General features: G+C 36.0%; 1 protein-coding gene across 1 annotated transcript in view; it reads right to left on the bottom strand.

Moving 5' to 3' along the window:
- Positions 1–317: 317 nt before the first annotated feature.
- The window catches only part of AKAP11 (A-kinase anchoring protein 11), a 51,956-nt gene continuing 24,820 nt past the window's right edge, over positions 318–27,453 (bottom strand). Inside the window, exons 5-12 of the mRNA XM_025364560.1 lie at positions 25,757–25,891; positions 24,147–24,411; positions 19,094–23,588; positions 14,355–14,510; positions 10,605–10,688; positions 9,790–9,836; positions 5,798–5,958; positions 318–4,422 (exon numbers count right to left, since the gene is read on the bottom strand). Of these exons, the coding sequence (XP_025220345.1) occupies positions 4,282–4,422; positions 5,798–5,958; positions 9,790–9,836; positions 10,605–10,688; positions 14,355–14,510; positions 19,094–23,588; positions 24,147–24,411; positions 25,757–25,891 (5,484 nt within the window). The 3' untranslated portion in view covers positions 318–4,281. The remainder of the gene's footprint in view (positions 4,423–5,797; positions 5,959–9,789; positions 9,837–10,604; positions 10,689–14,354; positions 14,511–19,093; positions 23,589–24,146; positions 24,412–25,756; positions 25,892–27,453) is intronic.

Here is a 27,453-nt window from a genome sequence, read left to right as displayed (position 1 = left end):
GGTATGGTCTTACTATGGAAAGAGTGTTCAAACCAGGCTAGAAGAATTTCATAGCCATGTTCATATTCAAGGCAACCATAATATTCTATTTTGCATTAAATCCAAAGCAGGTTGGGCAACCAACCTTTTAAGTCACTGTCTCCGCATTCAGGGCATCTATAAGTAGGCAGAATCTAGTGTCCAGTTGAAAATATTTCTAACTTCTCTTGTTCTCAAAACCATGATCTAGCACTTCGGTCCTCTTGTGTGGTCTTCTGTCATAGCGGTCCCACTCATTACAGAGCAGTTAATGAGATATTATAGAATGAAAACCAAGACCAGGTATTTCTTAAATTTATTGAAGAACTCTTAGTTGGGAGAAGAAAGATCACAGGCTTAAACAATTGTAAGATAAAACAATTAATTGCAAATAATTACAAAAGTAATTTCTGAAATTTTTTGAGCCACTGCTAAAACAAAATTTTAGTGCATCTCAAAGTTCATGTTTTGTTAAGTGAACATATTAAATTACTGAAGAGCAAAAAAGAGTTACTGTTACACAGTACAAGATCTTAATGTAGTAACTGAGCACAGCCAAATAAACAGCTATAATTATTCCAAGCTGCTTTTGCTATGTATCTGGTATATTAAACAAGAAAGTGGATTACTTTTAACACTGCACAAGTAACCAAAGGTAGCAAATCCAGCAATATTAAAACCGGATATTAAATAGTATTCAAACATTACAACAAAAACAAAATAAGAACCTGTAGAACTACAACTCTACCCTATGAAAGGAATGTACACAGATGGTTAAAAAAAAAAACCAATAAATAAATAAAGTGACAAGAGTGACTAATTCTGTATCCACATCTTCAGAGCAGGAATACAGTAAATGAGTAAATGCTGAGAGGAGTTTTGCTGAAAATGAGAAAAAATTCATCTCACTTTAGTATAATTTTTCTAAATTCTCACTGAAGCTCTAATTCTCTTGTGCTGGTGACAGGTGGACAGGGTATTTAAATGCCAAGTATTCTCCCTACAGCCTGAGTATGGATGCATCAGTTGTTTAAAACTCTGTGGAAAGTTTCCTTAGAAAAACATAACATTTAAAGTGATACACTGATGGGAAATTGAATATAGTAATTGTGGAAGAGTATCAGCTAAATAATTAAGTAGACATTTAAATGAAGAATCAAGGTTAAACTCTGCATTTGGGGAATGTGCACTAATGTCAGCCTTCTAATATCAAAGTCAGATAAGTAAACTATCTTTCACTTTATACATAGTGCATTTATAAGTAAATTCTCTTACCAGCAACATCAAGCCCTTGTTGGAGCAAAATTAAAGTATTAAGATTTGAATTAACTTACAACAAATATCTGAAGGGGAAGTGGAACATTTTTCAAAGTATAAAGATGTTATCACATATATTCACCATGAATCCTCTTAAAGGTTTTATAATGCCATTAAATTATATCAAACATCCAACAGATATTATTTTCTTCTGTGATTTATAAAGGAAACATTCCTTTTGTATAAATCAGAAATATTTTAAATATCAACCTTAACACCAAAATATACATGTAATTTTAACTTGGTTTAGGAAAACATGAAAGAACTGTCACATTTTGGTGTGAACAAGGTTCTGAAAACCCCCTATCAGAGGTCTCATTCACTTTTTTCCACATATCATTTGAAGGTTATGAAACTGGTAAACGGAGAATTCAGCTCAATGTACATCAAAACTTTAACGGTTCTGAAAAAGATATATTTCATAAGGGCCAAAATGTACAGCACAGCAATATTACAATGTTACAGTAGAAATACATCAAGCCAATTTGTAATAAAATAAGAGAGTTGTCTTCAAAAGAGCTGTTTGACTATAGAGCAACCAAATAGATCTAGAATATCTTTGGAAAAACCACAAAGTGCCTTTAAAGAAAGTTAAGTTTAGACTATACTTAATTAAAAGATACTGCTCTAAACTCAAAATTCTTTTCTCTATATGAGGAAGTTTGACACTTCTTTTCGCACTTGCCAATATTTAATATTTTTAACTCACACTTCTTTTCACATCTGCCAATATTTAGTATTTTACTCTATGCCCCTGCACTGAATTGATGTAAGTGTGAAGTTCCACTATTATTATTACCACACATGCTAATACCTAATAACTGGTCTGTCATTTTGTAGTGGTTAAATAAGCAAATGCTGAACTCAGCACAGCTCTAGCAAAATGCAAAGGAAATAAGAATAAGAAAAGTCTCACCTCAGAATGATTACACCATAAACAGAAGTAAACATTTTCAAACACAAAGTTTTACAAAATAATGTATTGTCACTTTGAAAGAAATTCAGAACTCTATTTTGCTGTTGATCAAACCTGTGCATACACTCAAGTTACTAAACACAATTTGATACATACTTGTAAAAATGCATTCTAAACTTAATAACCAATTAATTCATAATTAACAAGAGCAAACATTCCTAGTCCTAACATTTACAAACCCAGTCCAGTGCAGCCACATCTCAAGTTCTGAAAAGCTAAAGGCAGAAACAATTCTGGTTATACAATTCCTGCATTTCTCCACCTTAAAAAATACTTGAAAAAACTTCAGGAAACTTTATATTAAGGCTTGCTGTATTTCTGTATCTTAAATTGAGAAAAATCAAAACCTACAATGTTACCTCAAGTTATTTAAATAGCTTTTGGCATTTTTCTTAAAAAGCAAATTTGAATCTTTTACTATAAAACATTTCTATACCACAATTACTAATTCACATTAATGTAAGTGCCCTTATTCCCTATTCCTTGGCAGGTGCTATGTCTTCTACATTTTGTGCAGCTTTCAGGTCAGTCAATGCTCAGAAAAAAATGAAAATGTAATGGAGCAAAACCAAAGCCCCCACAAAAAGTGATTTATCCTAGATTACAAAATCCAGTAGTGGAAGAACCAACATTTACACACCCAAATACACACACATCCACACATACACAGGACACAGCGGGAGGTGAGAGAGAGTGGTGGTGGGGAGGTGAGAGAGTAGGGGGAGTGGGGGAGGTGAGAGTTGGGGGAGAGGGCAGAGAGTGGGGGAGAGGGCAGAGAGCGGGAGGAGGGGAGAGACAGACAAAAGCAAAACACAACCTTGGTCCTCTATTCATGTCAACTTGCAGTTTCTGGACACAAACTAGTAGGAAATGTAGAGCCCAGAAAGATCATGTCAGAGAACTTGACAAGACGGTGTAGATATGGTGAGGGGGTGGGGGGATCCCAATTTTTCAATCATATTCTTGGTAGAGAGTTTTTTTTTCAAAAATCCAACAATAAAAACTATTGGCTTCTCTAAATGCATTTCCATATTAATATTAATTTTTAAAATTTCAACATGTTTTATAATTTTTCACTTGTAAGATAAGTCGGGAACCCAAAATCGTCAAAAAGAGGAATAAAAATTCTTACTGCACAATCTTTATAGGCGTTTTATTTTAAAGCACCTTTTTAAATCTTAACAGTGGGTTTCTAAAAAGAAAACAGTAAAATAAAAGAGGGAACAAACTGGCAAGGTTAAAGTACTCCTTTACACACACACACACACACACACACACACACACATCACTTTCATGCCAGAATGACTGGCAGCATTGGCAAATAATGTCATCTGATGAAAGGATGGGTCAAACTATCACTTAGTGTTTATAGAAACCTAAAATACTAATGTTTTTGCTAAGAAATTAAATAGTTTGGGGAAATCAAAAAGCTACCAACAGCTGAACTATGAAATATGAAAATGAAACTGATTTTTAAAAACAGGAAAGACCAAAAATCTACTAGAAATTAAAAAAAATCAGCCTCAATTTTATTTTCTGATGTCAGACTAGTTATTAATTAGATGCCATTTGTTTGCAAAGGAGCAAAATGATAACTCTATCACTGGAACCTATCCTCAGCCACTTCAGTGCAGTTTCTAGCAGCACTATTTGGATACAAAAAGAATGTGGTCAGACAATGCCCCTGAAAACCCCATGGTTAGACCTTCCTTCAAATACATGTTCTTAGGGTCTTCACACACTACACACATGTATAGAAGAATAAATGAAGCTAGTATTTTGACAGAGATTACAAAAGTATGAACTATATACACTGAGTGATAACCCAAAGCGCTTAGAAAGCTATATTTACTTGCCTCCCAACTGACTGACAATGTTAATATTCACTATTCAAATTTTATCCTAAACATCTTTATTGGCTTGTTCCCCTCCCCAAACAAATACTAAAATATACTGGTTTGGGGTTTGCTCTATGCATTTTCCAAGAGCCAATCAAACAGCGACTTGCATCTCTCCTCACTGGAAGCTTTTTCCATCACTTCATAGTACTGAAGCACAGCCTGCAGGAGGTCTCCCACTTTCCATCCTTTCTCTTGTAATTGTTTTGAAAGCTAAGAACGAAAGAAAGATGTGTCAAACATTAACCAAAAACAATTTTATAACAAAGCTTTTATTTTTGGCTGAAACTAAGAATCCTGCTGTTTACAATTAAATAGTTTCCTAGTTATAACAAGGTCTTCCCCTCTAAACCGCTACCCCTTTACCCAAATTAAACATTTTCCCTTCTTCCCCTATATAAACACATCTCCTCCAGAGAATGACACTTTGGGATCGCTGGAGACAAAGCTCCACAAACCTCACCAAGCAAATAGTCTGCGTGGGAGTGCAGAGACTGAGTTTCTACAGGAAATTCTTCACCTAACTAAATACAACTGCCACACCCTCAATTAGAACATAAAATAATAAAGACAACGTCAAGCTCAATAAACGGATGTGGATTTTCCTTCCACAACATATAGTATGTTATTTTTCTGGAATACACACTCTAGCCTCAATGATGACATGGCTTTCTAAGTTAAAAAATGTTAATGTTTCAACATACATACATACATACATAAATAAATACAGGTTTAAATAAATCCTGTTGTCCCACTCATGACATGCCTTCGTTCACTTCTTCTTCTACTAAGTTCTGTAAAAGTTCTTAAGTTTTGAAAGATCTGTAAGTTAAATTCTGAAAAACTAATTTGTGTTAACATATATATGCTTAACCTTTTTAAAAACAGCTTTATTGAGATAAAACTCACATAACATACAATTCACCCAAAGTGTCTTAGTCAATGGTTTTTAGTATGTTCTCCAAGTTGAATGCAACCATCACCACAATTAGAATATTTCTACCACACCAAAAGGAAACTTCCAATAAAGAAAATTATGCAACAAAAACCTTAAGACTGTAAACTGAAAATCTTGACTAATAAGGTATTTGGCACATAGTAAGCATCTTGTTTAAACTTTTATCGACTTTTAATTATGACAGCTTCTCATATGAATGAAACTGGATTATCAGAGAAAGATATATTAGGTACAATTATGAATCAATTAAATACAGAGAATAATTCAACTTTTTCATAGGAACACACACAATGCTTATTAATAGCATCTACCTTTGAGAGCTTAGTGTTATGCCAGGCATTAGACTAAGCATTTTTTTAACATTATATTTAATCCTCATAAACCCCTGTAAGGTAGATTCTATATTCATTTGCATAGCGCAGTTAGGGGCAATGAGACAGACTGGTGAACCTGCCTCTGGTTACCCTGCTAGAAAGAGGCAGAGCTGATGTCTGAACCCAAACTGTTGGATACTACAGCCTAAGCATTTAACCACTCTGCCATCACCAGGCATCTTGTTAGACCAACCACATGGCAAGAACATCATCTACTGTTAAATGTATACTAACCCTCTATAAGGTAGGTACTTACTAGCATAAACTCCTTATTTGCAGAGTCATGAAAATAAAGTTCTGCAACTTCAGCCTCAGAGGCAATGAGCCATTGAAGAATAATCCTTAGCTGGGGGTCTACCGTGCATGGCTCCATGTCAATATTCGTAATTAGCAGTGTCTTTCCATCTTGCCCCAAACCTAATATTTAAATGTAAACAATATAAAGTAAAACTCATCAATTTAACTCTCAATACTCTGGTTGTCAAGTAGATACAAATATTTTCCCTTTCTTAGGATTCTAATGAATGGTGAAAAAACATCCATCTTTTTCTAACCACACCATAACCTCAACTAAAACTTTTAAAGGGCAAAATAATGTAAAACAAAGGAACAACTTTGATCATTTATTGATTGCAAAAATGTAAAACACCATTTTAACGTAATGAATTCAAGTTCTATAAATACCATAATTTGATATAAATTATGACCAATGGGTTACAGAGAAAATAGAACTATAAAGCTATCATCACAATAAAAATTAAAATGAGGCTGGGCATGGTGGCTCAGGCCTATAATCCCAGCACTCTGGGAGGCCGAGGTGGGCAGATCACTTGAAGCCAAGAGTTCAAGACCAGCCTGCCCAACATGGTGAAACCCCATCACTACTAAATATACAAAATCCAGCCAGGTGTGGTGGCACATGCCTGTAGTCCCAGGTAATCAGGAGGCTGTGGCACAAGAATCACTGGAACCCAGGAGGCAGGGGTTGCAGTGATCCGAAACTGTACCACTGCACTCCAGCCTGGGCAACGGAGCAAGACTGTCTCAAAAAACAAAAATCTCAAATAAAGAAGAGCAGCAACATTTGTGCAGCACATATTCCATCCTAAGTATTGTTCTAAGCTCTTTATATGTACAAACTCCTTTAATCCTCACAACCACTCTATGACGTAGAAACTATTATCGTATCCATCCTACAGGTGAGAGATCTGAGGCAATGAGAGCCCCAGAGTCCTCCAGTGGGGAAGTGGCTGAGCCAGGACATTTACACAGGCAGTCTAGCTCCATGCTCTTAATCACTCATTCTTCAGACAAAACTGGGAGGAAATGCCATATGCAACCACTTACACCCAAAGCCAGATCAGGGAATTTTCTGGTATACTCCAAGTATCAAGATTATCTCTAATTTATTTTCTTTTTTTATGGTACTTTTGTTTTCATCACAAAGAGAGATCCATCTCTGTTGATGGAAATAATGACTTGTGGGCCAATATCATGCATTTAACATTCCTGCTGCTTAATGACACCTGAGCAATATGGAGTGCTGAGACCAGGACCCCTCCACCCCTTAACACACACCACAAGAGGTGAGCACCAGGGCATGCTGGCAGACATCATGCCAATATGTACCAGTAACGGAAAGACTGTTGACAGATGTCTCTGATTCTCTGCTACAGTTTGCAGGCCATTCTAGACCACTATTAATTATTTTCAGGATTTGTGTTGGTCCCTAATTTTTAATTTAAAAGATTTGGTCCACATTACTCTCTAAAAATGAATGTATTGTCTTTTCCCTCCCCTCTCTCAAACACTCTCAATCAAAAATAGGTTTGGTACACCACGGTACAAGGCATGGTCTCTGGGCCTTTTTGCAATCCTGCGGAGTTCAGGGGGCTGGAAGCTAAATCACCCACTGCTTCTCTGCACTGCTGGTGTTTTCTCAGTTCAGGACTCCTGGTTGCCTGGCCTACAAGAACCTTCAAACAGCCCTCTCTTTAGAGAAGCCACTAACAATTAATGAAAAGGGGAGGGACTGACATCCTGCAACTACAAATTTTTTTTTTTTTTAAAAGAAGTTTGTTGCCTTAGGATTTCCATAATTTTGGTCTATAAATCCAGACCAATCTATCTCCTAATTTACCAATCTCTAACAAATTTAAAGTTGGCTGTAACTTTCTATACAATGAGAAATACCTATAATCTCAAAAGCTCAGTAATGACATATCGACATATAATTAATCTCCTGTTTCTACCTACTCACAAAAGAAATCCTGGCCGGGCGCGGTGGCTCAAGCCTGTAATCCCAGCACTTTGGGAGGCCGAGACGGGCGGATCACGAGGTCAGGAGATCGAGACCATCCTGGCTAACACGGTGAAACCCCGTCTCTACTAAAAAAATACAAAAAACTAGCCGGGCGAGGTGACGGGCGCCTGTAGTCCCAGCTACTTGGGAGGCTGAGGCAGGAGAATGGCATAAACCCGGGAGGCGGAGCTTGCAGTGAGCTGAGATCTGGCCACTGTACTCCAGCCCCGGCGACAAAAAAAAAAAAAAAGAAATCCTTAACAGCCTGGTTAGTGCCAAAAGTAATCTTTTTCAAAATAAATTTCATATTTATATTAACTTGTATCTTTTTTCTTAATCATTCCTCAGTAAAGCTAGTTAAGCAATTGCTAGTTCATTAGAGAATACTTACCACATGCATTTATACCATGTGTAGCCTTTAGAATAACTGTTCACAGGTGTTACTTGAGAAAAGGCATAGAACTTTTATAAACAAAGTCAACACTTTTTTATTGAAAAAGAATGAAACAAATATTGCAGTAGGGAATATCAATATCAAATATCAGTAACACTAAAAATATTGCCCCATCTCGACTTTGTATCTGATGAGAAAAACTGACTTCTAGAAGCCCTATATAAAGAATGTCGACTTACAGAGACATTAAAACTAAAAAAATAGTAATCTTAAGTCTAAAGATTGCAGCTTAAAAATTGGGATGTGACTTCCCTAAACAAGGTGTTAAACTTATTTAAAATTCAGGTGTCATAAAGTAAATTTCGAGAAATTCTTTTTAGCTATTTTCTGTTTGCCTGCTTCTAGAGAAGCAATTTTTAAAACATCACTAGTTCAAAAACAAGTATCTCAAAGAGTACAAATACTTTTATAAGTGCCACTTTATAGAAGACATTATTGGTATTTTCAAAATTAAGAAAAAATTAGACTTTTAGAAAAAAATTCAACAACCATCTGAATATAATGAAAACTCAGCTTCAAAGTAAAGTTTCTAAATTCACTCAGATGAATAAACTCAGATATTTTAACATATGAATTAAGGATTACAAACCATGATCCAAAACTGTGGCCAATGATATCTAGTACTGACATACTTGGAACTATGTTCATTAAGGAAGGATCTGAATATTTTCTTCAAATATGTATATGTGTGAGTGAAGCACTGGAACTGGGGGAGGGAAGAAATTAACTTAGAAATATCTTTTAAACAAGATAAGTAAAAATATTACTGACTCACCTAAGTTTAACATGAAACCCTAGTTCTACAAGTTACCAGTTTGGAAGGAAAATAATATGCCATAGTTAAAATAAATTATCTTATGAGTAAGAATTTTAGCTTTTATATTTTGAAAATAATTATGTGGAGAGATTATAATTAATTTATCTCAAATAATCAAATAATTCTCATGAAGTATTCCTTTCTTTTTTCTTTTTTTCTTTTTTTTTTTGAGTCAGAGTCTCTGGCTCTGTCACCCAGGCTGGAGTGCAGTGGCATGATCTCAGTTCACTGGAACCTCTGCCTCCCAGGTTCAAGCGAATCCTGTGCCTCAGCCTCTCGAATAGCTGGGATGACAGGCACCCACCACCATGCCCAGCTAATTTTTGTATTTTCAGTAGAGATGGGGTTTCACCATGTTGGCCAGGCCGGTCTTGAACTCCTGGCCTCAAGCAATCCACCCACCTCAGCCATCCAAAATGCTGGGAATATAGGCGTGAGCCACTGTGCCTGCCCAGTATTTCTTTACACCAATGACAATTTCATTAGTGTAGCAATCAAATAAAACTACTCAGCGAAGGATCTAAAAGTGGACAAACAAAATTAGTTCAAAAATACCCTGATTTATAATGTTTTACACAAATAACCTAGAGCCTATCTGACAAAAATGCATAAAGACTCTTCTAGGAAACCTTACACAAAAGACATGCCAACACTTTGAAAAACAAATCAAATTACCTTCTACTTCATCCTCATGCTCTTCATCTTTATCATCTGGTCCATCACTTATGAATAAAATAGCAGAAGTAGTTACAAAAAAAACTTTAATTAATAATGGTATCAAAACAAATTCTTAAAAAATGTGGTAATGAATGTTACAATATGACATGTGACATTTAGAAAGGGGAGAAATGACAATTAAAAAAGGAAGCTTTGCTTCTCACATCATTTCATGTTAAAATCTGAATTGCAAATGATCCCTAAAGTTATTAAAACCAAGAAATCCTACCTTACCATGATATATATAAGTGCCATGTAATTTCATAATATTATTCAATTTAAAATCATTTAAAGTTGAAATAGTCTACTAATTTAATATAGCATTTGAATCTCACAAAATGCCAGGAATAATTTGTTAATGGTTTAGCTGATGCAATTTATATATTTTTTAATACAGTAAAAACACTTTTTACTTATACTTTTCTTATACATAAAATAAAATCACATACAAAAAAAAAAACATAACAAAAAAACCCAACAGAAATCCTGTAGGAAGCAAGCTCTTTTGAATGAAATAATTGGTAGAATGAAAAATAGCAAGCAGAGCAACACATGCATAACAGTGACACATTTTGCAATTAGATGTCAGTCATATCTTAGCATAGTTGAATTTTTTCATTAGATGTGAATTCATCAAGCAGAATCATGTCAAAATACAGGAGAAAAGCAGGTTGATATATACTGGCATTGTAACCCACATTCTTTGAAGAAAATGACATCATGCATTAGTGGTGACAGACTCATCAGTTTTTAAGTTTCTAGACTGGACCAACCTGTCTGATGTTGGAAAGGATAAATTGTCCTCATACAAATCTCCTTCTAAACCAAGACTGCTCCAGCTACTGCTGTTACCATTACTGCCAGAGGAAGAAAAGAACAGAGCTGAACTAGAAAATGAATAGTAGAAAAGACCTTTGTTTTCCTTGGAACAGCTTCTGTCCTTGATAACTGCAGATGTTCTGAAGCTGTCACAATGAAGGGGAGCATCCAGAGTGGAGAGAGACCATCACTGCTACTCTAAACGGGGCCTGACAAGTTCAGAGATTTGGGAGTTTTTTCTTTCTTCTCAATAGATCATGAAAATTATCTAAACTTGTATTTTACAGATTAACAGAATGGCTTTTAGGACAGCAAATGAACGCATGAATTAATAAGTTTCACAGGAAAGTTAATGTCTTAAGACCAATCTTGAACTCTAATTTGTGAAATGCCAATACCTTTCAATTTGGATAAAGTTAAAAAAAAACAGGTTAACATTCTCTCAGGTCTTTAGATAGTGCAAAGCAGTGACAGGTTTGGGTGAGGGGATGTCGGGGGAGATGAGGCGGAAGGCTCTAAGACATAGTCCCAAACAGACCTTTTCTAACTATTTGGGCAAAACATGTTTCAGATTTTAAAATACTATTATGTCAATGATCTTCGTTTCATATATTATGTATAATTCAGTATGTATAATTCACCTCCAAGTAGGTGGCAAATAACAAACATTTTCTTCAGAATACAGCTAGAATAGCCAAGACTAAATCAAGCATTACACTTGTCTAGTTGGTCAGTCACAAATACCACATACAGATAACGTCTTATACTACCTAATCCACTGAAGAAGAAAGCAACTATTTTCTAAAACTGCAGCAAAGCAATTTTTAAAAAAAGCAACCATGTTCAGAAATAAAATTAAATTCAAATTTTCAGATTAAAACCCTCAGCATGCAATTTAAAAATTCTAATCATTTCTAATTATTAAACATTAGTAAGCACATTAGTTGGCAGTGATAAGCAGCTATTTTTCCCAATATTAGGCTAGGCAATTATAAAAAGTAATATTTATACAAACCAAAATTTTGGTTCTAAAAAAGTAAACATAAAATCATTTCATGTACATCAGTAAATGCTGATATGGTTACCAAAAAAAGGTGATTACTTCAAGTTCTAAAAAACTTCCAAGCAATCTCAAATAATTTGCATAGTTATATTCACTCTAACATGATCAAACTGTCACAAATCATAATGTATTAGAGAGTAAAAATTAAAACTGAGCAGGGTCTTTTTAACATATGTTCAAACAAATATAGCTCTATTATAAAACTGTTCAAACCCATGTAGTTCATTGTCAGATAAACTAAAAATAAGAAAATATACAAATAAAGAATGGACAGACAGCTGTGAGCCAAGGAGAAAAAGAAAATTAGTCATCTCAAACACTCTATTTCTATTAATAGAAAGATTATAGCAAAGAAAAAAATATATAAAATTTTACCCATCATAACGATTCTTCCACTTAATAATAAAAATCCATCACCTACCTATTACATAAATATTAAAACAAAAACAGCTAAACGAAGTAAAGACCAAAAATTCAAATTCTCTCTAATCTTATCCCCCTCCCTCTTTGTGCCTCCAAATGGGTATTTGAAGTCATTCTTCATAAAAAGCCACTTCTAACTAGATGACTGTATACATTTTTCATCTAACCAGGACACTTTTTTAAATGAAAGGCCTCACCATTAATAATTACAACAGAACAGCAGAAGTAAGCCAAACTATCCTAAGTGGGAAGTATGATCACCCTGTATTAACCCAACATTAAAAAAATTTAAGAGTTTTCCTGCTTCACTCTTGAAACACTACCCTGCTTCCATCATTTTCTTTTATGTCTTTTCATATTTCCTATGTCTAGCACAGGAGTACTCCAGCCAGTGGTATAAGTACTGCAGTGGTCCAGTACCTGCTTATCAAGCATGCAGATTCTCAGGACCCTCCACTGACTTCATAAATCTTCATCTCTAGAGGTGAGACCCTGGAAACTGTATATGCAACAAGCATACCACCAATCCTGGATGAGCCCCGCGATCTTTTTCTCTGTGCCAGAACCTTAATGCCATGCAGCATTACATTAAGTCACGTTACAACTGTGGTCAATGGAAACACAGGTCTTTTTCTGACAAAATGCCATTAAGCCAGGTTTGCTCCCCACTTAAGTTCAAATATTAATCATTAATTTTCTGAGCTTAAATGCATTTATCCATGTTAAACATAATTATTTTAACCTCAGCCTGATTTGGTCTTTTTAACCTTTGTTCTGTTCATGGGATTCTTTTTTCAGCCTGTGTTGAATCACCCACAAATGGGTATTCCACATCATTAATAAATAATGCTAAGGAGGACAGAACTAAGGACAGAAACTGGTAAGATGATTCCTTTTTTCTCATCAAATTAGATAACATTCAGCACAGAGTTGTTCAACTGACTACAAGTCCTCTTAATGCTGCTAGCCTCTACCCACACCTCAGTCTCCCATTTTAACGCCAGGATTTCCTGTCAACACTGTCAACCCCACTGAAATCCTAGAAGCCTGTGTTTCTCAAAATGAGAGAAGAAACTAAATTAGTATCCTTTTCTAGATAAAGTTATGGAAAATGGCCAAATCGTGATTTGTGACATTGCCCCCACTTGTTTCTACTAGTTTTAAACACTGTCTTTTTGGACCTAGATTTTAAAAAATATTGATGGTATATATAGTACCATAATAAACTATGAAATATATTTTACAAAATATTAATATTTCCAGGTTCATCCAAGCATCAAACAAAACTCTCCGAGATTAAGTGTTCTATCAGGTGAAAAGCCATTTCCTTTCCTTATGCTACCTCATTCCCTCTTCCAAGAGTCGCCTTCCCTCCCACACCTTGTTTGCCATTTCCAGGGGCTAAGTTCAACTGATGGTTCACAGGTCCTTTCCACACATGTCAGAAACTAGCAGTATGCTGAAAACCCTTTCCTCCCTCACGATTCCGCTACAAATGGTATCTATTATTTCTAGTTATCAGTTAATGTGGATAAAGAGTTATAGAATTTTATAGGTCAGAAAGGCCTTTAGGTAGAGGTTAAGACTATAAGAAACAACTGTCTCATAATTAACAAAATATTTCAAACACCACTGTTATGAACAAAGTTAACTAAGAAAAGTTATATATGAGATAAGTGCCTTGTGCTACACAAAATCGTATTTTTATAATGGCTTTGACTTACGTATTTTCAATCATTCAAGTATAAGTGTTCCAGGTCATTTTGTTCCTAACAGCAGGACAAGTAAAGACTCTCACCCCACCAAAAAGATACTATTTCAACTAGTATCAGGAAAATTATAGGGTTATTTTGATGCCTTTTACAGATAACTTTTTTCTTGTTCTTTAAAGAAAAAAAAGGACGCTTTTTAAAGTGAAAAAAATATTTTCCTCAGAAGTTCATAAAAAGTTCGGGAGAAGCTTAAAAGGAATAAAGTAAATGTATGCAATATTTTTTTCAAATCAACTATTGGCACACCCAAATAAAATTAGCTGGGCTACTTACTGTATTAAATAAGTATTAAAAACAATTAGAAATACATTGTGAATAATAAAATACATGTTGAAAGTAATAGTATATTTTCAAATTTAGAATTTTAAAATAATAATGTAAATTTATAGCTCACTTCTGAGATCTGAGGACCGAAATTACACAATTATATGCAAAAGTGTAATTACCTTTCACTGAGATGATGAAAACTGCTGCTTTCATCTTGGTGTTCATCTTCAAAACTTAAATTAGACCAGCTACCAGTGCTGTCATCACCAATACTGAGGTTCATCTGCTGGCTACCGACAGACTCGGCTGACTGAAAGTCTTCTATTTCTTTTGAACTAAAAAGAGGAAAAAAAGAAAACAAAATCAAACTGAAAGCATCCCAGATACTGAACTTACAAGACTATCAATTTGATGATAAAGATGATAAAAACAAGAAATGGTATTCAGAGTCAGACCAGTGGCTCGTGTAATCCTTTATTTGAGTCTGCCAATAAAGAGACTATAGGATAGAGTATTAATTTCAGAGATAACTGAGGTACCCACCAACAGCCATAACTTAATCTCCGGTGGATCTATCCCTAGGGCATTATTTCTCTAAATTCTATTCAAAGCAGTTCATTTTTCAACTGAGATACTACGGGGAGTACAAGTTCCTAAGTTTATCATCTACTTTGTAAAACAGTACTTTTATTTATATTAAAGGAGTCTCTTTCTGGCTTTAAGAACAAAAAAGTAGTTCAAGAAATTCTAGTATTGTCAATCAAACCTGTATTCAAACTAATCAAATCTCTCCAAGATTTTGAGCACAGATCATATATGACCCCTTTCATTTTTCTCAATAAGAGGCATTTATACTTTTATTCCATCACCACAAGAAAGTCCATTCACTGCTCAACTATTTTAATTGCCCCACTTTATGCCCCATTTTATGTTCAACAAAGTAGTCCAAAGTGATGTTTTCATAAAAAGAAAAAATGTCAGTCTTCTGATCAAAACCTTCCAATGGCTTCCCACCAATACAAATAAGAGCCCAAATCCTTAAAACATACTGCCTGTCCCCTCTTATAACATCCATCTGAACTCCTACTGTTCTCCCTGGTCCACTCCTCCCACTTCAGCAACACAAGCCTCTCTGTTGTTTCCCAAACATGCACAGTCCCACCCCTATGCCTGGAAATCTGTTCTCTGTGACTCCCACATGACTTATTCTCACTTCGCCTTTGGTTTTTGGCTCAAATATTACTTTGCCAGTATTGCTTCCCCTGCTACCTATTCAAAACTGTAAACCAGCCCTAACGGCCACCGCCACTGTCACCACCGGCACTCTCTAATCCCTAACTCCCTACCTTGCTTTATTTTTCCCCCAAAGCACTTATCACTATGTGTCATACTATATATTTTACTTACCTATTGTCTTATTCCACTATAACATAAGCGCCAAGAGAATGCAGATTTTTGCCTATTTTACTTACTTCTGTATCACAGTGCTATCCCCAGAATAGCCCCTGAATTGCCCCCCATTTTTTCAGATATTCTAATTTTGTAAGATACAGAATGATACTGAGCGTTTCAAGCATAGGCACATTATAGTTCTGAACCATAATAGATTATTACTACTTTGGTTTTTTTGAATACTGTTCCTAATATGTGCCACATTCTCATGGTTTTTGGCTGAAATGACCCAAAGGATGAGATCCAGAGAAGAGTTTTTAATGACCATGAGGTTATACTGGCTCGGAATGATAGCTCAGAATATAATCGTTTTGTTGGCTAAAAATGCACTACCAGCCAGGCACGTGGCTCATGCTTGTAAACTCAGCACTTTGGGAAGCTAGGGCGGGATGACTGCTTGAGCTCAGGAGTTCAAGATCAGCCTGAGCAACATAGTGAGATCTCATCTCTACAAACAACGAAACAACAAACAAAAATAAATAAAAATGTACTATCACATAATTTCTCACTTGCATTCACACGCCACTTCTCTGTTCATTATAGTTTGTGAAATATTTATGGTCATGTTCATGAATCAAACAAAAAAGGGACATCAAGTGAAAAAGCCCAAATAATACCCCTAAAGAATAATCCATCTGAGTGAATCTCTTTTCAAGCTTGAAAGACAAATTTAACTTTAGAAATAAAAAATGTTAAACAGTAAACTCTACACACTAGAGTCAACTTCCCTTAGTCAGTACTTACAGAACCCTAGCACAATTATTAAAAAGAGAAGCAGGAAAAGAATTATTCCAGCCTTAATAAAAAGCTGAAAGTGGGCAGCACTAGCTTACAAGGAAGAACTTTACGGGCCTATCTACTCACCCAACTCTAAGAAGGAAAAGTGGAAATTACTGAGAAAACCAATGAGAAAGGCATTTGCTAGCCCCTGAGAGTGATGTCTGAAAAACTTCAGAGGACAGTCTCTTTTCCTCCCGTGAGGCTGGGAGGAAAGGGGGATGGGGCCATAGGGCAGAGAGGACTGGACTGAGAAGTAAAAAGTAAAATAGCCTGAAGCAACCTGTAAGAGGAAAATTCTTTCAATTGTTAAAAGGCCTTATTACCTATTCATGAGAATATTTATTAACCATTTATTATGTTTATCATCATACTAGGAATTGGTATGTAGTGAACAAGAAAATGTGGATCTAGGACAGAGGTTCACAACTGTTTTCTATAAGGGGCATGATATGGTTTGGCTCTGTGTCCCCACGCAAATCGCATCTCAAATTGTAACCCCCAGGGATGGACCTAGTGGGAGGTGATTGGATCAGGAGGGCAGCCTCCTCCATGCTGCTGTCATGACCGTGAGGGAATTCTCATGAGAGCTGATGGTTTTAAGTGTCTGGCAGCATCCCCCTCTCTCTCCTGCTGCCTTGTGAAGAAGGTACTTGCTTCCCCTTTGCCTTGTGCCATGACTGTAAGTCTCCCGAGGTTTTCCCAGTCATGCAGAACTGTGAGTCAATTAAACCTCCTTTGTTTATAAATTACTCAGTCCCAGGGAGTATCTTTATAGCAGTGTGAAAATGAACTAATACAGGTCAGACAGGAAGTACATAGGTACTGCTGGTCATACAGCCTCTGTCCCAACTACTCAACTCTGCCATTATAGCACAAAGGCAGCCACAGAAATATGTAATTGAATGAGCATGGTTGTGTCCCAATAAAACTTTATTTATAAATACTGAAATTTGAATTTCATATAATTTCCACGTCACAAAATATCATTTGATTTTTTTTCAACCATTAAAAAAAAAAACACATGAAATCTGTTCGTAGCTTGCAATCCATACAAAAACCACCAGTAGGCCACATTTGGCCCACAGACTGTAGTTTGCCAACCCTTGGTCTAGTAGAAAGAAGGCTGCCTGATTAGGGCAAATAGAGACCTCTCCTAATTCACCAGAAACCTACAGCATCTCTCATCTCAAGTAGATGCTATGAAGCAACTGGATTCAAGAATCCTGGTCAAGCTGGATCTCCCTATTTTAAGATGGATAAGAAAAGAGGCAGACCATGTCATGGCTTTGACAGAAGCTACTCAAAAATCTGGAATATCATGTGACTCAATTAAATTCCACCTCAACTTAAAGCATTTTCTCTTTCCAGCAGGACTTACAAATATCATCCTATCAACTAATAACACAATTTGGTCCTGATACCTTCTCAGGGACAAAGAAGGTTTAAAGTGAAAAACTCTAAGTTGTTATTAAAGAATCACTGAGCATGGCTGGCTACAGTGGCTCACGCCTGTGATCCCAGCACTTTGGGAAGCTGAAGTGGGCAGATCACCTGAGGTCAGGAGTTTGAGACCAGCCTGGCCAACTTGGTGAAACCCTGTCTCTACTAAAAATATAAAAATGAGCTGGGCGTGGTGGTGGGTGACTGTAATCTCAGCTACTAGGGAGGCTGAGGCACAAGAATCGCTTGAACCTGGGAGGCAAAGGTTGCAGTGAGCTGAGATTGTGCCACTACACTCCAGCCTGGGCAACAAGTGTGAGACTCCATCTCAAAAAAAAAAAAAAAAAAAAAAAAAGAATCACTAAGCACAAGAGATAACTACTGAAAACAGGACACTGTAGGACTACCAGAAAGAACTGTCCCCTTAGATTGTGAACTAATCAAGAGAAATGGTGTAAGTACGTAAAGAATTTTCGCTTTCTTCCTCAGAGCAGTTTGATTAAACCATGGTCTTTATAAGAAAACTTACCCTTGTGATGAAGAAAGGTATACAAAAATTTAGTCTCAGAATAGTAAATTAATATGGTAATATTCTACATTTACTATAGGATAGTCCCCCCTTATCCCTGGGGGATATGATCTAAGATACCCAGTGGACGTCTGAAACTGCAGATAGCATCAAGCCCTGTACATACCAGGTTTGTGGATCTGATAACTGAGATACCTTCTAAGTGACTAACAGGTGAACAGCACATGCAGTGTGGATAAACTGGACAAAGGGGTCATTCACATCCCGAGACGGTGTGAGATTTCATCATGCTACTCAGAACATGCAACTTAAAACTTATGAATCGTTCATTTCTGGAATTTTCCATTTAATATTTTCAGACTGAGGAAAGCAAAATTGAGAATAAGGGGGGACTACTATATAAAATTCTCTAGCTATTTATTTAATTCAACTTTACCTACTTCATAGTTCTATGAACTTGGATAAGGTGATTATTTTCTCCAACTCTCATTTTCCAGCTCTGTAAATGGATAACACCTTCCCTCAAAAGGGATCAGGGGACCAAAATATATAAAAGTCATGTGTAGGATGTGAAACAATACATAAATGCAATAGGGAAAATTTTTGTTTATGTAGGGTTAAAAATAATCATTCCTTTATGAGCAGGACCTAAGACATATAGGATCACATTTAACTTTTTCATTTATCATTAACAACCAAAGGAAATGTGAAACTTACCTGCTAACAACATGCCCAACATTTGTGACAGCTGCTGTCATGATTTCTGTGGCAAGGCTTTCAGCAAAGCTGGCACCCTCCTGTCCGATCCCACTGTCGGCTGCCAGGCTGACACTGCTCACCTCTTGCTCAGCTTTTTCAATGGCTTCAGCAACTATCTTCTCAGCAAGCGCTGCCTTCTTATCAAGATTAACATGAATCTGAGGGACATTGAGATGAAAAATCCTAGATTTCTGATAGTGGCTGCTAAATTTTGGATTAGAAGCTGGCTTACTACTGGCGAGAGAACCCTGTCTGAAAAAGTTCTGAGATGAATTTCCAGTGCAATTGTGGAGTTCTTTAAGGTCACAATATCTGCAAGCTTGACCTGTAAGAGGTGACAACTTTTCTGCATAAGTGGCCCTGTCTGCTGATTTTGTGGTCTCAGACACTCGTAACACTGTAGATCCTAGAGTTAGCTCTAGAGTGTCATCCACTACTTTTTTGGCATACTGTTCTACAGCTTGAACAATATTGTCTCCACAACCATATCCATTTAAACTGCCAGTGCTGTGGTAAAATCTGTGACTTGGCGAGGAAGGCTGAAGAGACTTAGGCAATTCTGGCTTAACATGACACTCTTTACCTCCTTCACATCCGGATTTTTCGAACAAGCAAGAATCTGTTGAGGATTTTGGTAGGCCAACTAGAGAGGCTGTCAGCTCTTCTTTAGCATCTTTTGTTATGCTGTGAACGAAAGAGGCTGAAAAACTATACAGTTCAGAGCACTCATTTCTACATGGATCCAGGGTCCTTTCGCAAGTTTGATTTTTACAAAAGTAATCTTCATTTCTTTTACTTTGTCTTTTTTTGTCTGCTTCTTGGTGGTGCTCTTTATTTGAAAACATTAACAGTTCGTTTGTTTTCACTTGTGAACTTGGCACAGGGAACATTCTTGAATTGCACTGCACTTTGGTTGTCTTAGCTGCTTCCTGTAATCCTGATTTAACAGATCGGTAGGCAAGTCTATTGGCATACTGATCCATTATCAACTCAATATTACCACCTTCTTGTTTTAGTATCTGAATAATGTGACCTGCATATTCATCTGTCACACTTTCACAGCTGGGATACTTATACGTCAGACCTGACATACAAGAACTTGGTGGTAATGAAAGAATAAACGGATCCACTTCTCTTGGGTGCGCTACAGCCTCTATATCCAACTTCTCTTCTACTTTATAATCTTGGTCACCATCAGCATAACATCTGTTCTTCTTTTGCTTGAAAAGCATACAACTTCGAACTTTTGCTATTTTCTCAGCTTCTGTAATGACTTCTGCTGCCAGATCACCTGCAAAACTGCACAATGTTTTCAAATTTTCATCTGAGGGGTTTAAGAAAGTAGGTGACACACTTCTTTGACTTTGCACATTTAAGCAAGGGCTTTTAACCTTGGGTTCTTGAATTATTTTATTATCTAAATGGGAAGCTGCCATTTCAGTTGCAAGAGAAAGGATGTGTGTAGCTAATGCTTCTGCAAACTGAACCTTCTTCCCTGAGTGCTCTGACTTCACATCCACTTCAGGGAGCTCTCCATTTTCACTACTCTCAACTTCTTCAGAAAGAGATCGCATGAGTTTCAACATGAACTCTTCTTTTTCTATAGTATTTTGTTCATTCTCAGACAAACTACCAACAGATGAGTTGTGTGGAGTAGAAGGTGGTGTAGCAGGTGCAAACTCTTTGGCTAATTCTCCTTTGAGCTTTTTTGTTAATTTCTTGATATCCCATTCAGAACTAGCCTGGGATGGTACTAGAGGAGTTGATGGAGGAGTATCAGGTATTACATTTCCGTCTCTGACTTTCTGTTTATCTTCCACATGCAAACCATCTACACAGGTAAGTGCTGTAGATGAGAAAGTATGTGAATGAGGAAAGGGGTTTTCCTGTCCAAAAGACAAAGACTCAAGTGACGTATTATTCAAGTTATGCTTTTTCAGTGGTTGATCCTTAGCAGGTTCCTTCAAGTCAGATTTCTGACCTGTCACAGCTGGACAAGATGGTAGTGTCTCTAGGGAGGATCCATGAACCATAGAAACTTTACATTCTGGAACACAATCCTTTCCAGCTGAAAGTGAGCAGTGAGTTAAGTGATTGTGAGAGCCAGGAAATTTGGGAGACTTTTCTGGTGTCAACTGTGATTCTTCTCCAGAAACAGGCAAGCTTTCCTTGTATACTGCATTTTTATCTATATTTGGGATCATTGATTTGCTCTTATCTATGGAATGTTTAATAATAGATTTAGATAACTGGTCAGCAAACATGTCCTTATTGCTACTAGCTTCACTGCACTGCAGCACTGCCTGACCACAGTGGGAAAATGGAGGGGTTTTCCCCTTTATTGATTTAGTTAAATAATCTGTACGTTCATCAACCATTTTTGTAACTTCCAATGATGTCATTGACTCTAAAGTTTCATTTACTATCGTATGCACCATTGCTGCAGAAAAGTTGCTAATAATTGCAGGATCACTTGGTAATTTTGAGGAACTCTGCATTTCAAGATCATTAGTTGGTTTAAAATCATTCTGGTTACCTGGACTGTGTTCTGAAGGTAAACAAATATTTCTGAGACAAGCTGCTTTTTCTTCTCTGTTTTTTGTGGCAATATGCACTTGGGTAGAATCACCACTTGAATTACTATCATCAGATGACAGATGAGCCTTTGCCTGACATGCAGTAGATGAAATATGATATGGGAGAAGGGCACTTCCTGCCAAGGGCACTGGTATAGAAGTAACAATTCCAGAAGTACAAAACAAGGCCTGCTGCACTGTGTATTCCTTTTTATATTCCTGCACTGGTTTTGTCACCATAATTGCTTGATTGTGAAAAGAAGGGGAAAACGTGACAGCCTGTGTTGATGGCACTACACTTTCTGCACTCACATACTTGATATTATCCGTAGAGACACTAACTGCTGCCTTTGTTGTAAAGGTCACATCAACTTGTGATAGCTCAATGAACGCTTCCTGTATTACAGATTCAGACAAATCTTTTGCATATGACTTCACTACTTTGTCTTCAAAGTCAAATGACCCACACCGTGGAGATGCAGGCGTTTGAGGATACGAAAACTGACACACTTCCATGATGCCTTCAAAAACAAGCTCTTCAGCAAGATCTGCAGCAAACCTAGCAACTGTGTTTGTGAATATCTGCTTCTTTACATACTGTAAATCTTTTAAGGCATTTGATAAAGCTTCACTCACCAAAAAGTTAGCCAGGCCACTAATGGCACGTTCTTTTAGTGAAAATGCACGCTGCCTTCTCAGCTCATTAAATGCCATCTGAAAAACAGATGATGTCAATTTGATGGCTAAGTGGCACAACGCATTGGTACATGAAGAGACTCCTTTCTGTAAGTCTTTAAACGCACTGCCAAAACTTTTTTCCACAAGATCTGCTGCAAATTTTTGAATGCTATCTTTAATCATTAAGGATTTATTTTTAGATTTATTTTTTTGATCAAGGTTTCCATGCTTAAAAGTTACAGTTTTATTTTCTCCATGTTTAATACTGATAATATTTGATAGGGCATTAGTGTGCTGAGTACGAAGAACTGAGCCTAGTACTTCACATGATACGTTATTTGCATAATCTTCATAGGTGTAATAAATAGAATCAAGATTTTCGTGAATCCTATCTCCACCAATATCTGTTTGGCAAACACATTCAGCTGGAGTACAGCCTCCAAGAGGACTAAAAGCAGAGGATCGAATAGGACTAAATAAACCACTATCTTCCCCCGAGGCCTTCACTGGGCGAGGAGAATCCGGAGCATCACACAGGTTACCATATGGAGATTCCGGTTTACGAGGAGTTGGCTTTCTAACATTAGCTGGGAGAGCTGGACGATCAAACTTGAATTTTTGAGGATTCATACATGATTTTCCATGTTTGTGCCCTTTCTTCTGTGATGACTTCCCTATGACAGGATCTTTATTAAACAGGTAAGTCTCTAAAGTTTGTTCTAGTTCATCAAACTGATCAAAACTATCAAAAAATTCACTTACTTCTGAGTCTGAATCCTCTATATCATCTTTCATCACAGGAATTTTAGGCAGCTCAAGTTTTGCTTTTAAGCTTTTTTGATATCCCTCTTCATCCAAGAAAATAACAGGACTTGGACTTGAACATTCTGATTCAGATGAGTAGGCAGGAGAAGACGAAAAAAATGTTTTCTGTAAATCACTATCTTTATCTGAAGCATTAGATGACCTATAGAAACTCCTTTGGGTCCAAGGCTCTGAAATGGATGTTGTGACTGAAGTTTTCACAGAAGGTAGTTCTTTAGGTCCCAGGACATTCACTGAGGAAGTTGAGGGTTTAGCCAATGACTTCTGCTGTCCAGAGCTAATGAGAATCTTTAAATCATGGGTTTCTAAATGATGACCAGTAACTGTCTGGGAAGCAGCATCACACTGGTTCCTTAGCGCAGTAATGTTCATTCCTATAGGAAAAGAATGAAATGGTGCCATTATTCTTGAAAAAACTTTTTGGAAATTAATTTATATCCATGGAATAAACTGACTTTAAACATATAATATTTATGTGTTTCTAAACTATGTTGTTTAACACAAAGATTCACCCAAGTAACATTTGAAAGTAAATATACTTTTTATAAAATAATTTCAGTTTACTCTATGTCTAGGGATACCTGGTCTATGGGATGTTCTGTATGCTGTCACGCATGTTAGAAAAATTACCGTGGAGACTCTCCCAGCTAACTCTTCCAAAATTTGAACCTAGGAATGTTTCAGACACTTGATGTAATCACTGCGTGAACAGCACCAACTAAATAAAACCTGAAATAAGCACAACTGAAAACCAGATTACAGTGAACTTAAAAATCATAAGGAATTTCCTCAGGTAATCAGAAAAAAAGTTAAAAGGTTTAAATTGAATCAAATCTCAACATAAATTTCAATTGAACAAGTCTGCCTTAAAATTTTCAGAACTGAAAAATTTTAATTCCCTATTTTAGGAAAAAGTCTAATGAAAAACAAACCATCATTATACGGCTTTGAAGTCTCTTCCTCTTCTAAGTGCTCAAAAGCAGTGACAAAGTCATCCTCTATGGATGACACAGACTGGTTAGTATCATCATCATCTTCATCAGTGGTCTCAAGTTGGTGCTTCTGATGCAAGAATGTGTCCAAGGTGTACCTTATACCAGTAGCATATTTACTTAGGAGACTAAAGATAAAATCAATCCTAAGTTTTGGTGATGTAGGTGACACTCTCATGACACAAAGCATTCCAGAAGGATGGCTCTTGGGAAAGATAAAAGATAATAAAAACAATTTTAATTTCAAATACAAAACATCATGAAGTAAAGCATAGATATAAGACAATCTCAGAGGAAAAACAAACAAGAAATTCATGCATCCTGAAAAGCTCCTTCGTTTTATGTTTATTTCTTTATTCTTTTTCTACATTTTTCACTTTCCAGTCTTTTCTCCCATCTTCTTTTATCCAGGTATTCAAATTCTACCTAGTCTCCTGAAATGTTATAAAACTTACTATCTATCCATTCCTTTGAGCAATTCTGTTTTCCTGTATTACTGTACATTCCTGTGATTCTCCTGAATCATTCACCTGTCTCACTAACTGTATTACAAACTGTTTGGGGGCAGCAACCAAGTTCTATTTTCTTTTATTTTCAATCCCATTTTCCTGTAGTTTCAAGTATGATGCTATCTTCCTTCCTATCACAATTTTTAAAAGTCCACTCCTTTTATTTAAATTTCCCTAGTATTACAACTTACAATGTTTATAGCTTTAAAAATACAAGTCACCAGCTTTTCCCCCTCATACTATTTTTTCAAGTAAATACTGATGAAATGATTTATTCAAAAAAACTAGAAATCAAATATAATAGCTTATCACCTCTTATAACCTAGCCAATAAAGCAAAGTAAATATGAATAAAGAACATAATTAAGGAAATGAGGCAAGCAGTTCTAGTTTTATTGGCAGACCTTATAAAGAACACAGCAGTTTTTTTAAAACGAAAGTAAGTAATCCAAATTTTAAACTTTCTGGTTCAATTGTATATGTCTTACCTCTTAGAATGCAAAGCATTTTCTCTGATGCATTATCAACAAAATCATACTTGGTAAAGAACTAAATGCTGAATATTATAAAACTAACCACCTATAAGAAATGGTAACATTTTTATTTATAAAGAACACATCAGATGTCCACTTTACATGGAATTTTTTAAACCAGAAAATGAACTTAAGTACATTCTCTAAAACATATAGCATAACGTGTATAAATCTGAAATTGGCCATAATAGGGAAAAGTCACTATAGCTTATACAAAGGTATAAGTAATTCAAGAAATCCGAAAATAATAAATTTTCAGAAAAAAATAGCATGTACTTGCATACCATCTACGGAACTTCACAGCTGCAAAATATAAGATACGATCAAAATTACTGTATCCTTCAGGGATGTCAATGCTTCATGAGTTAGATTTCTTATGAATCATATTTTCTGGAGACACCATTTAAAAAAAATAAATGTCATCCAAGCATTTAAAAGTTTAATCATCTTTATCAAATATAGTAAAATTTGCCCTAAAAATCTCATTAGAAATTATCTACAAAAGTTACCTGATTTAGAGGATCACTGCTTATATCTGATGGTTTATTTATATTCTTCATACAAATAATTTCATTTTCATTTAGACTGCAGAAGTGGAGTGAATTCAGAAGATCTGGAAGTTCCAAAGAAACTGCAGCTAAATCCTAATTTAAAATAATAACAGTAAGTAACACTGTACAGTTGTTAAGGTTCCTATAAGGTGGACCCTATCCAAAAATTGTAAGGTCTACTGGCTAGGAAATTTCCTGGTTCATAACAGTTAACATCTATAGTTTATCATTCACAGATAATTTTTCAAAAATTCAAAAATAAAATATACTAAAATTATTATTATTATTATTATTATTTTGAGACAGAGTCTCACTCTGTTTCCCAGGCTGGAGTGCAGTGGCGTGATCTCAGCTCACTGCAACCTCCACCTCCCAGGTTCACGCCATTCTCCTGCCTCAGCCTCCCAACTAGCTGGGACTACAGGCGCCTGCCACCACACCCGGCTAATTTTTTGTATTTTTAGTAGAGATGGGGTTTCACTGTGTTAACCAGGATGGTCTCGATCTCCTGACCTCGTGATCCGCCCACCTCAGCCTCCCAAAGTGCTGGGATTACAGGTGTGAGCCATCGCACCCGGCCAAAACATACTAAAATTATTAAATACTGGCTATCCCTGTAGCCTTTAAAATGTATTGATATCAAGCTATAAAAAATTTTACAGGGTACTTAACACATCCATGGCAATTAAGCATTTAATAGTTTTTAGTAATGTCAACATATAGGTCTTACTTAACTTTATGAAATTTTTTTCATACAAAATTTTTGGCTAGAGAATGTACATTCTAAAAACTTGTTTTTAACCCTGTACAATATAATCCGTTTTTCTGTCTTTCCTCTCCAAGGTATTGTATTAGACTTTAACTGATAATTTTAATGAAGATTAAAGGAAAAGAAAATTGCTTTTATTTCTTCTTCCTGTTTGCCCTTTATACACAAATATTTTACCCAGCTAAAGAATTATTAAAGTCTTTGACCCTTTGTAAAGTACTTTCCTTTATAAACATGGTTATATCAATAACTCTTACAGGAGGAGAAGAACATTAAAGAAATATCTTGGAATATTTCTCTTTCCAGCTATATATGTTCTCAGGAATATATCCTCTCTTGTTCCTTCTGTCCAAATTATTTCCTTCAAGCAAGGCCACAATCAAAACATACAGCAGAGTTTTTGTCCATAATCACCTGATATGCATTATTCAGAAAGAACTAAAAAATGTTGTTTCCTCCTCTAGGAGGAGACACTTTATTGCCACAAAAGGAAATACGTAGAAATCACAAATTTTTAAGCAGCAGCATGAGGGAAAAAGAAAAGCATGCCTATCACATCTACAGGAACTTCAACCACTGTTTATGTAACTGTGAAGCTTTCCTTTGCTGATCCCAATCTCGAACATCAGTCCGTCTGTTAATAACTGCCTAAATCAAACAGGCTACAGTTTTGCATTGGCTAATTTTTACAAACCTTACCTTTTAAATTTAACTCAATCTTAATGAAAATGTTTACTATTAAGGTCAAAATTATGAAAACCATCAAAATAAACAAACAAGTCATACATTCTATATTATACACAGAATGGAGAAGTCAACCTGCAGTTTGCAACCTTCTCAGATAAATGACTTTTGTGGTCAAACCTAAAGCTGATTTCCATGACAA

The sequence above is a fragment of the Theropithecus gelada genome, chromosome 17 (assembly GCF_003255815.1).
Source record: "Theropithecus gelada isolate Dixy chromosome 17, Tgel_1.0, whole genome shotgun sequence".
NCBI classification, from domain to species: Eukaryota; Metazoa; Chordata; class Mammalia; order Primates; family Cercopithecidae; genus Theropithecus; species Theropithecus gelada.
The sequence above is the reverse complement of the archived record's forward strand: the minus strand, read 5'-3'. Positions and strand labels throughout refer to the sequence as shown.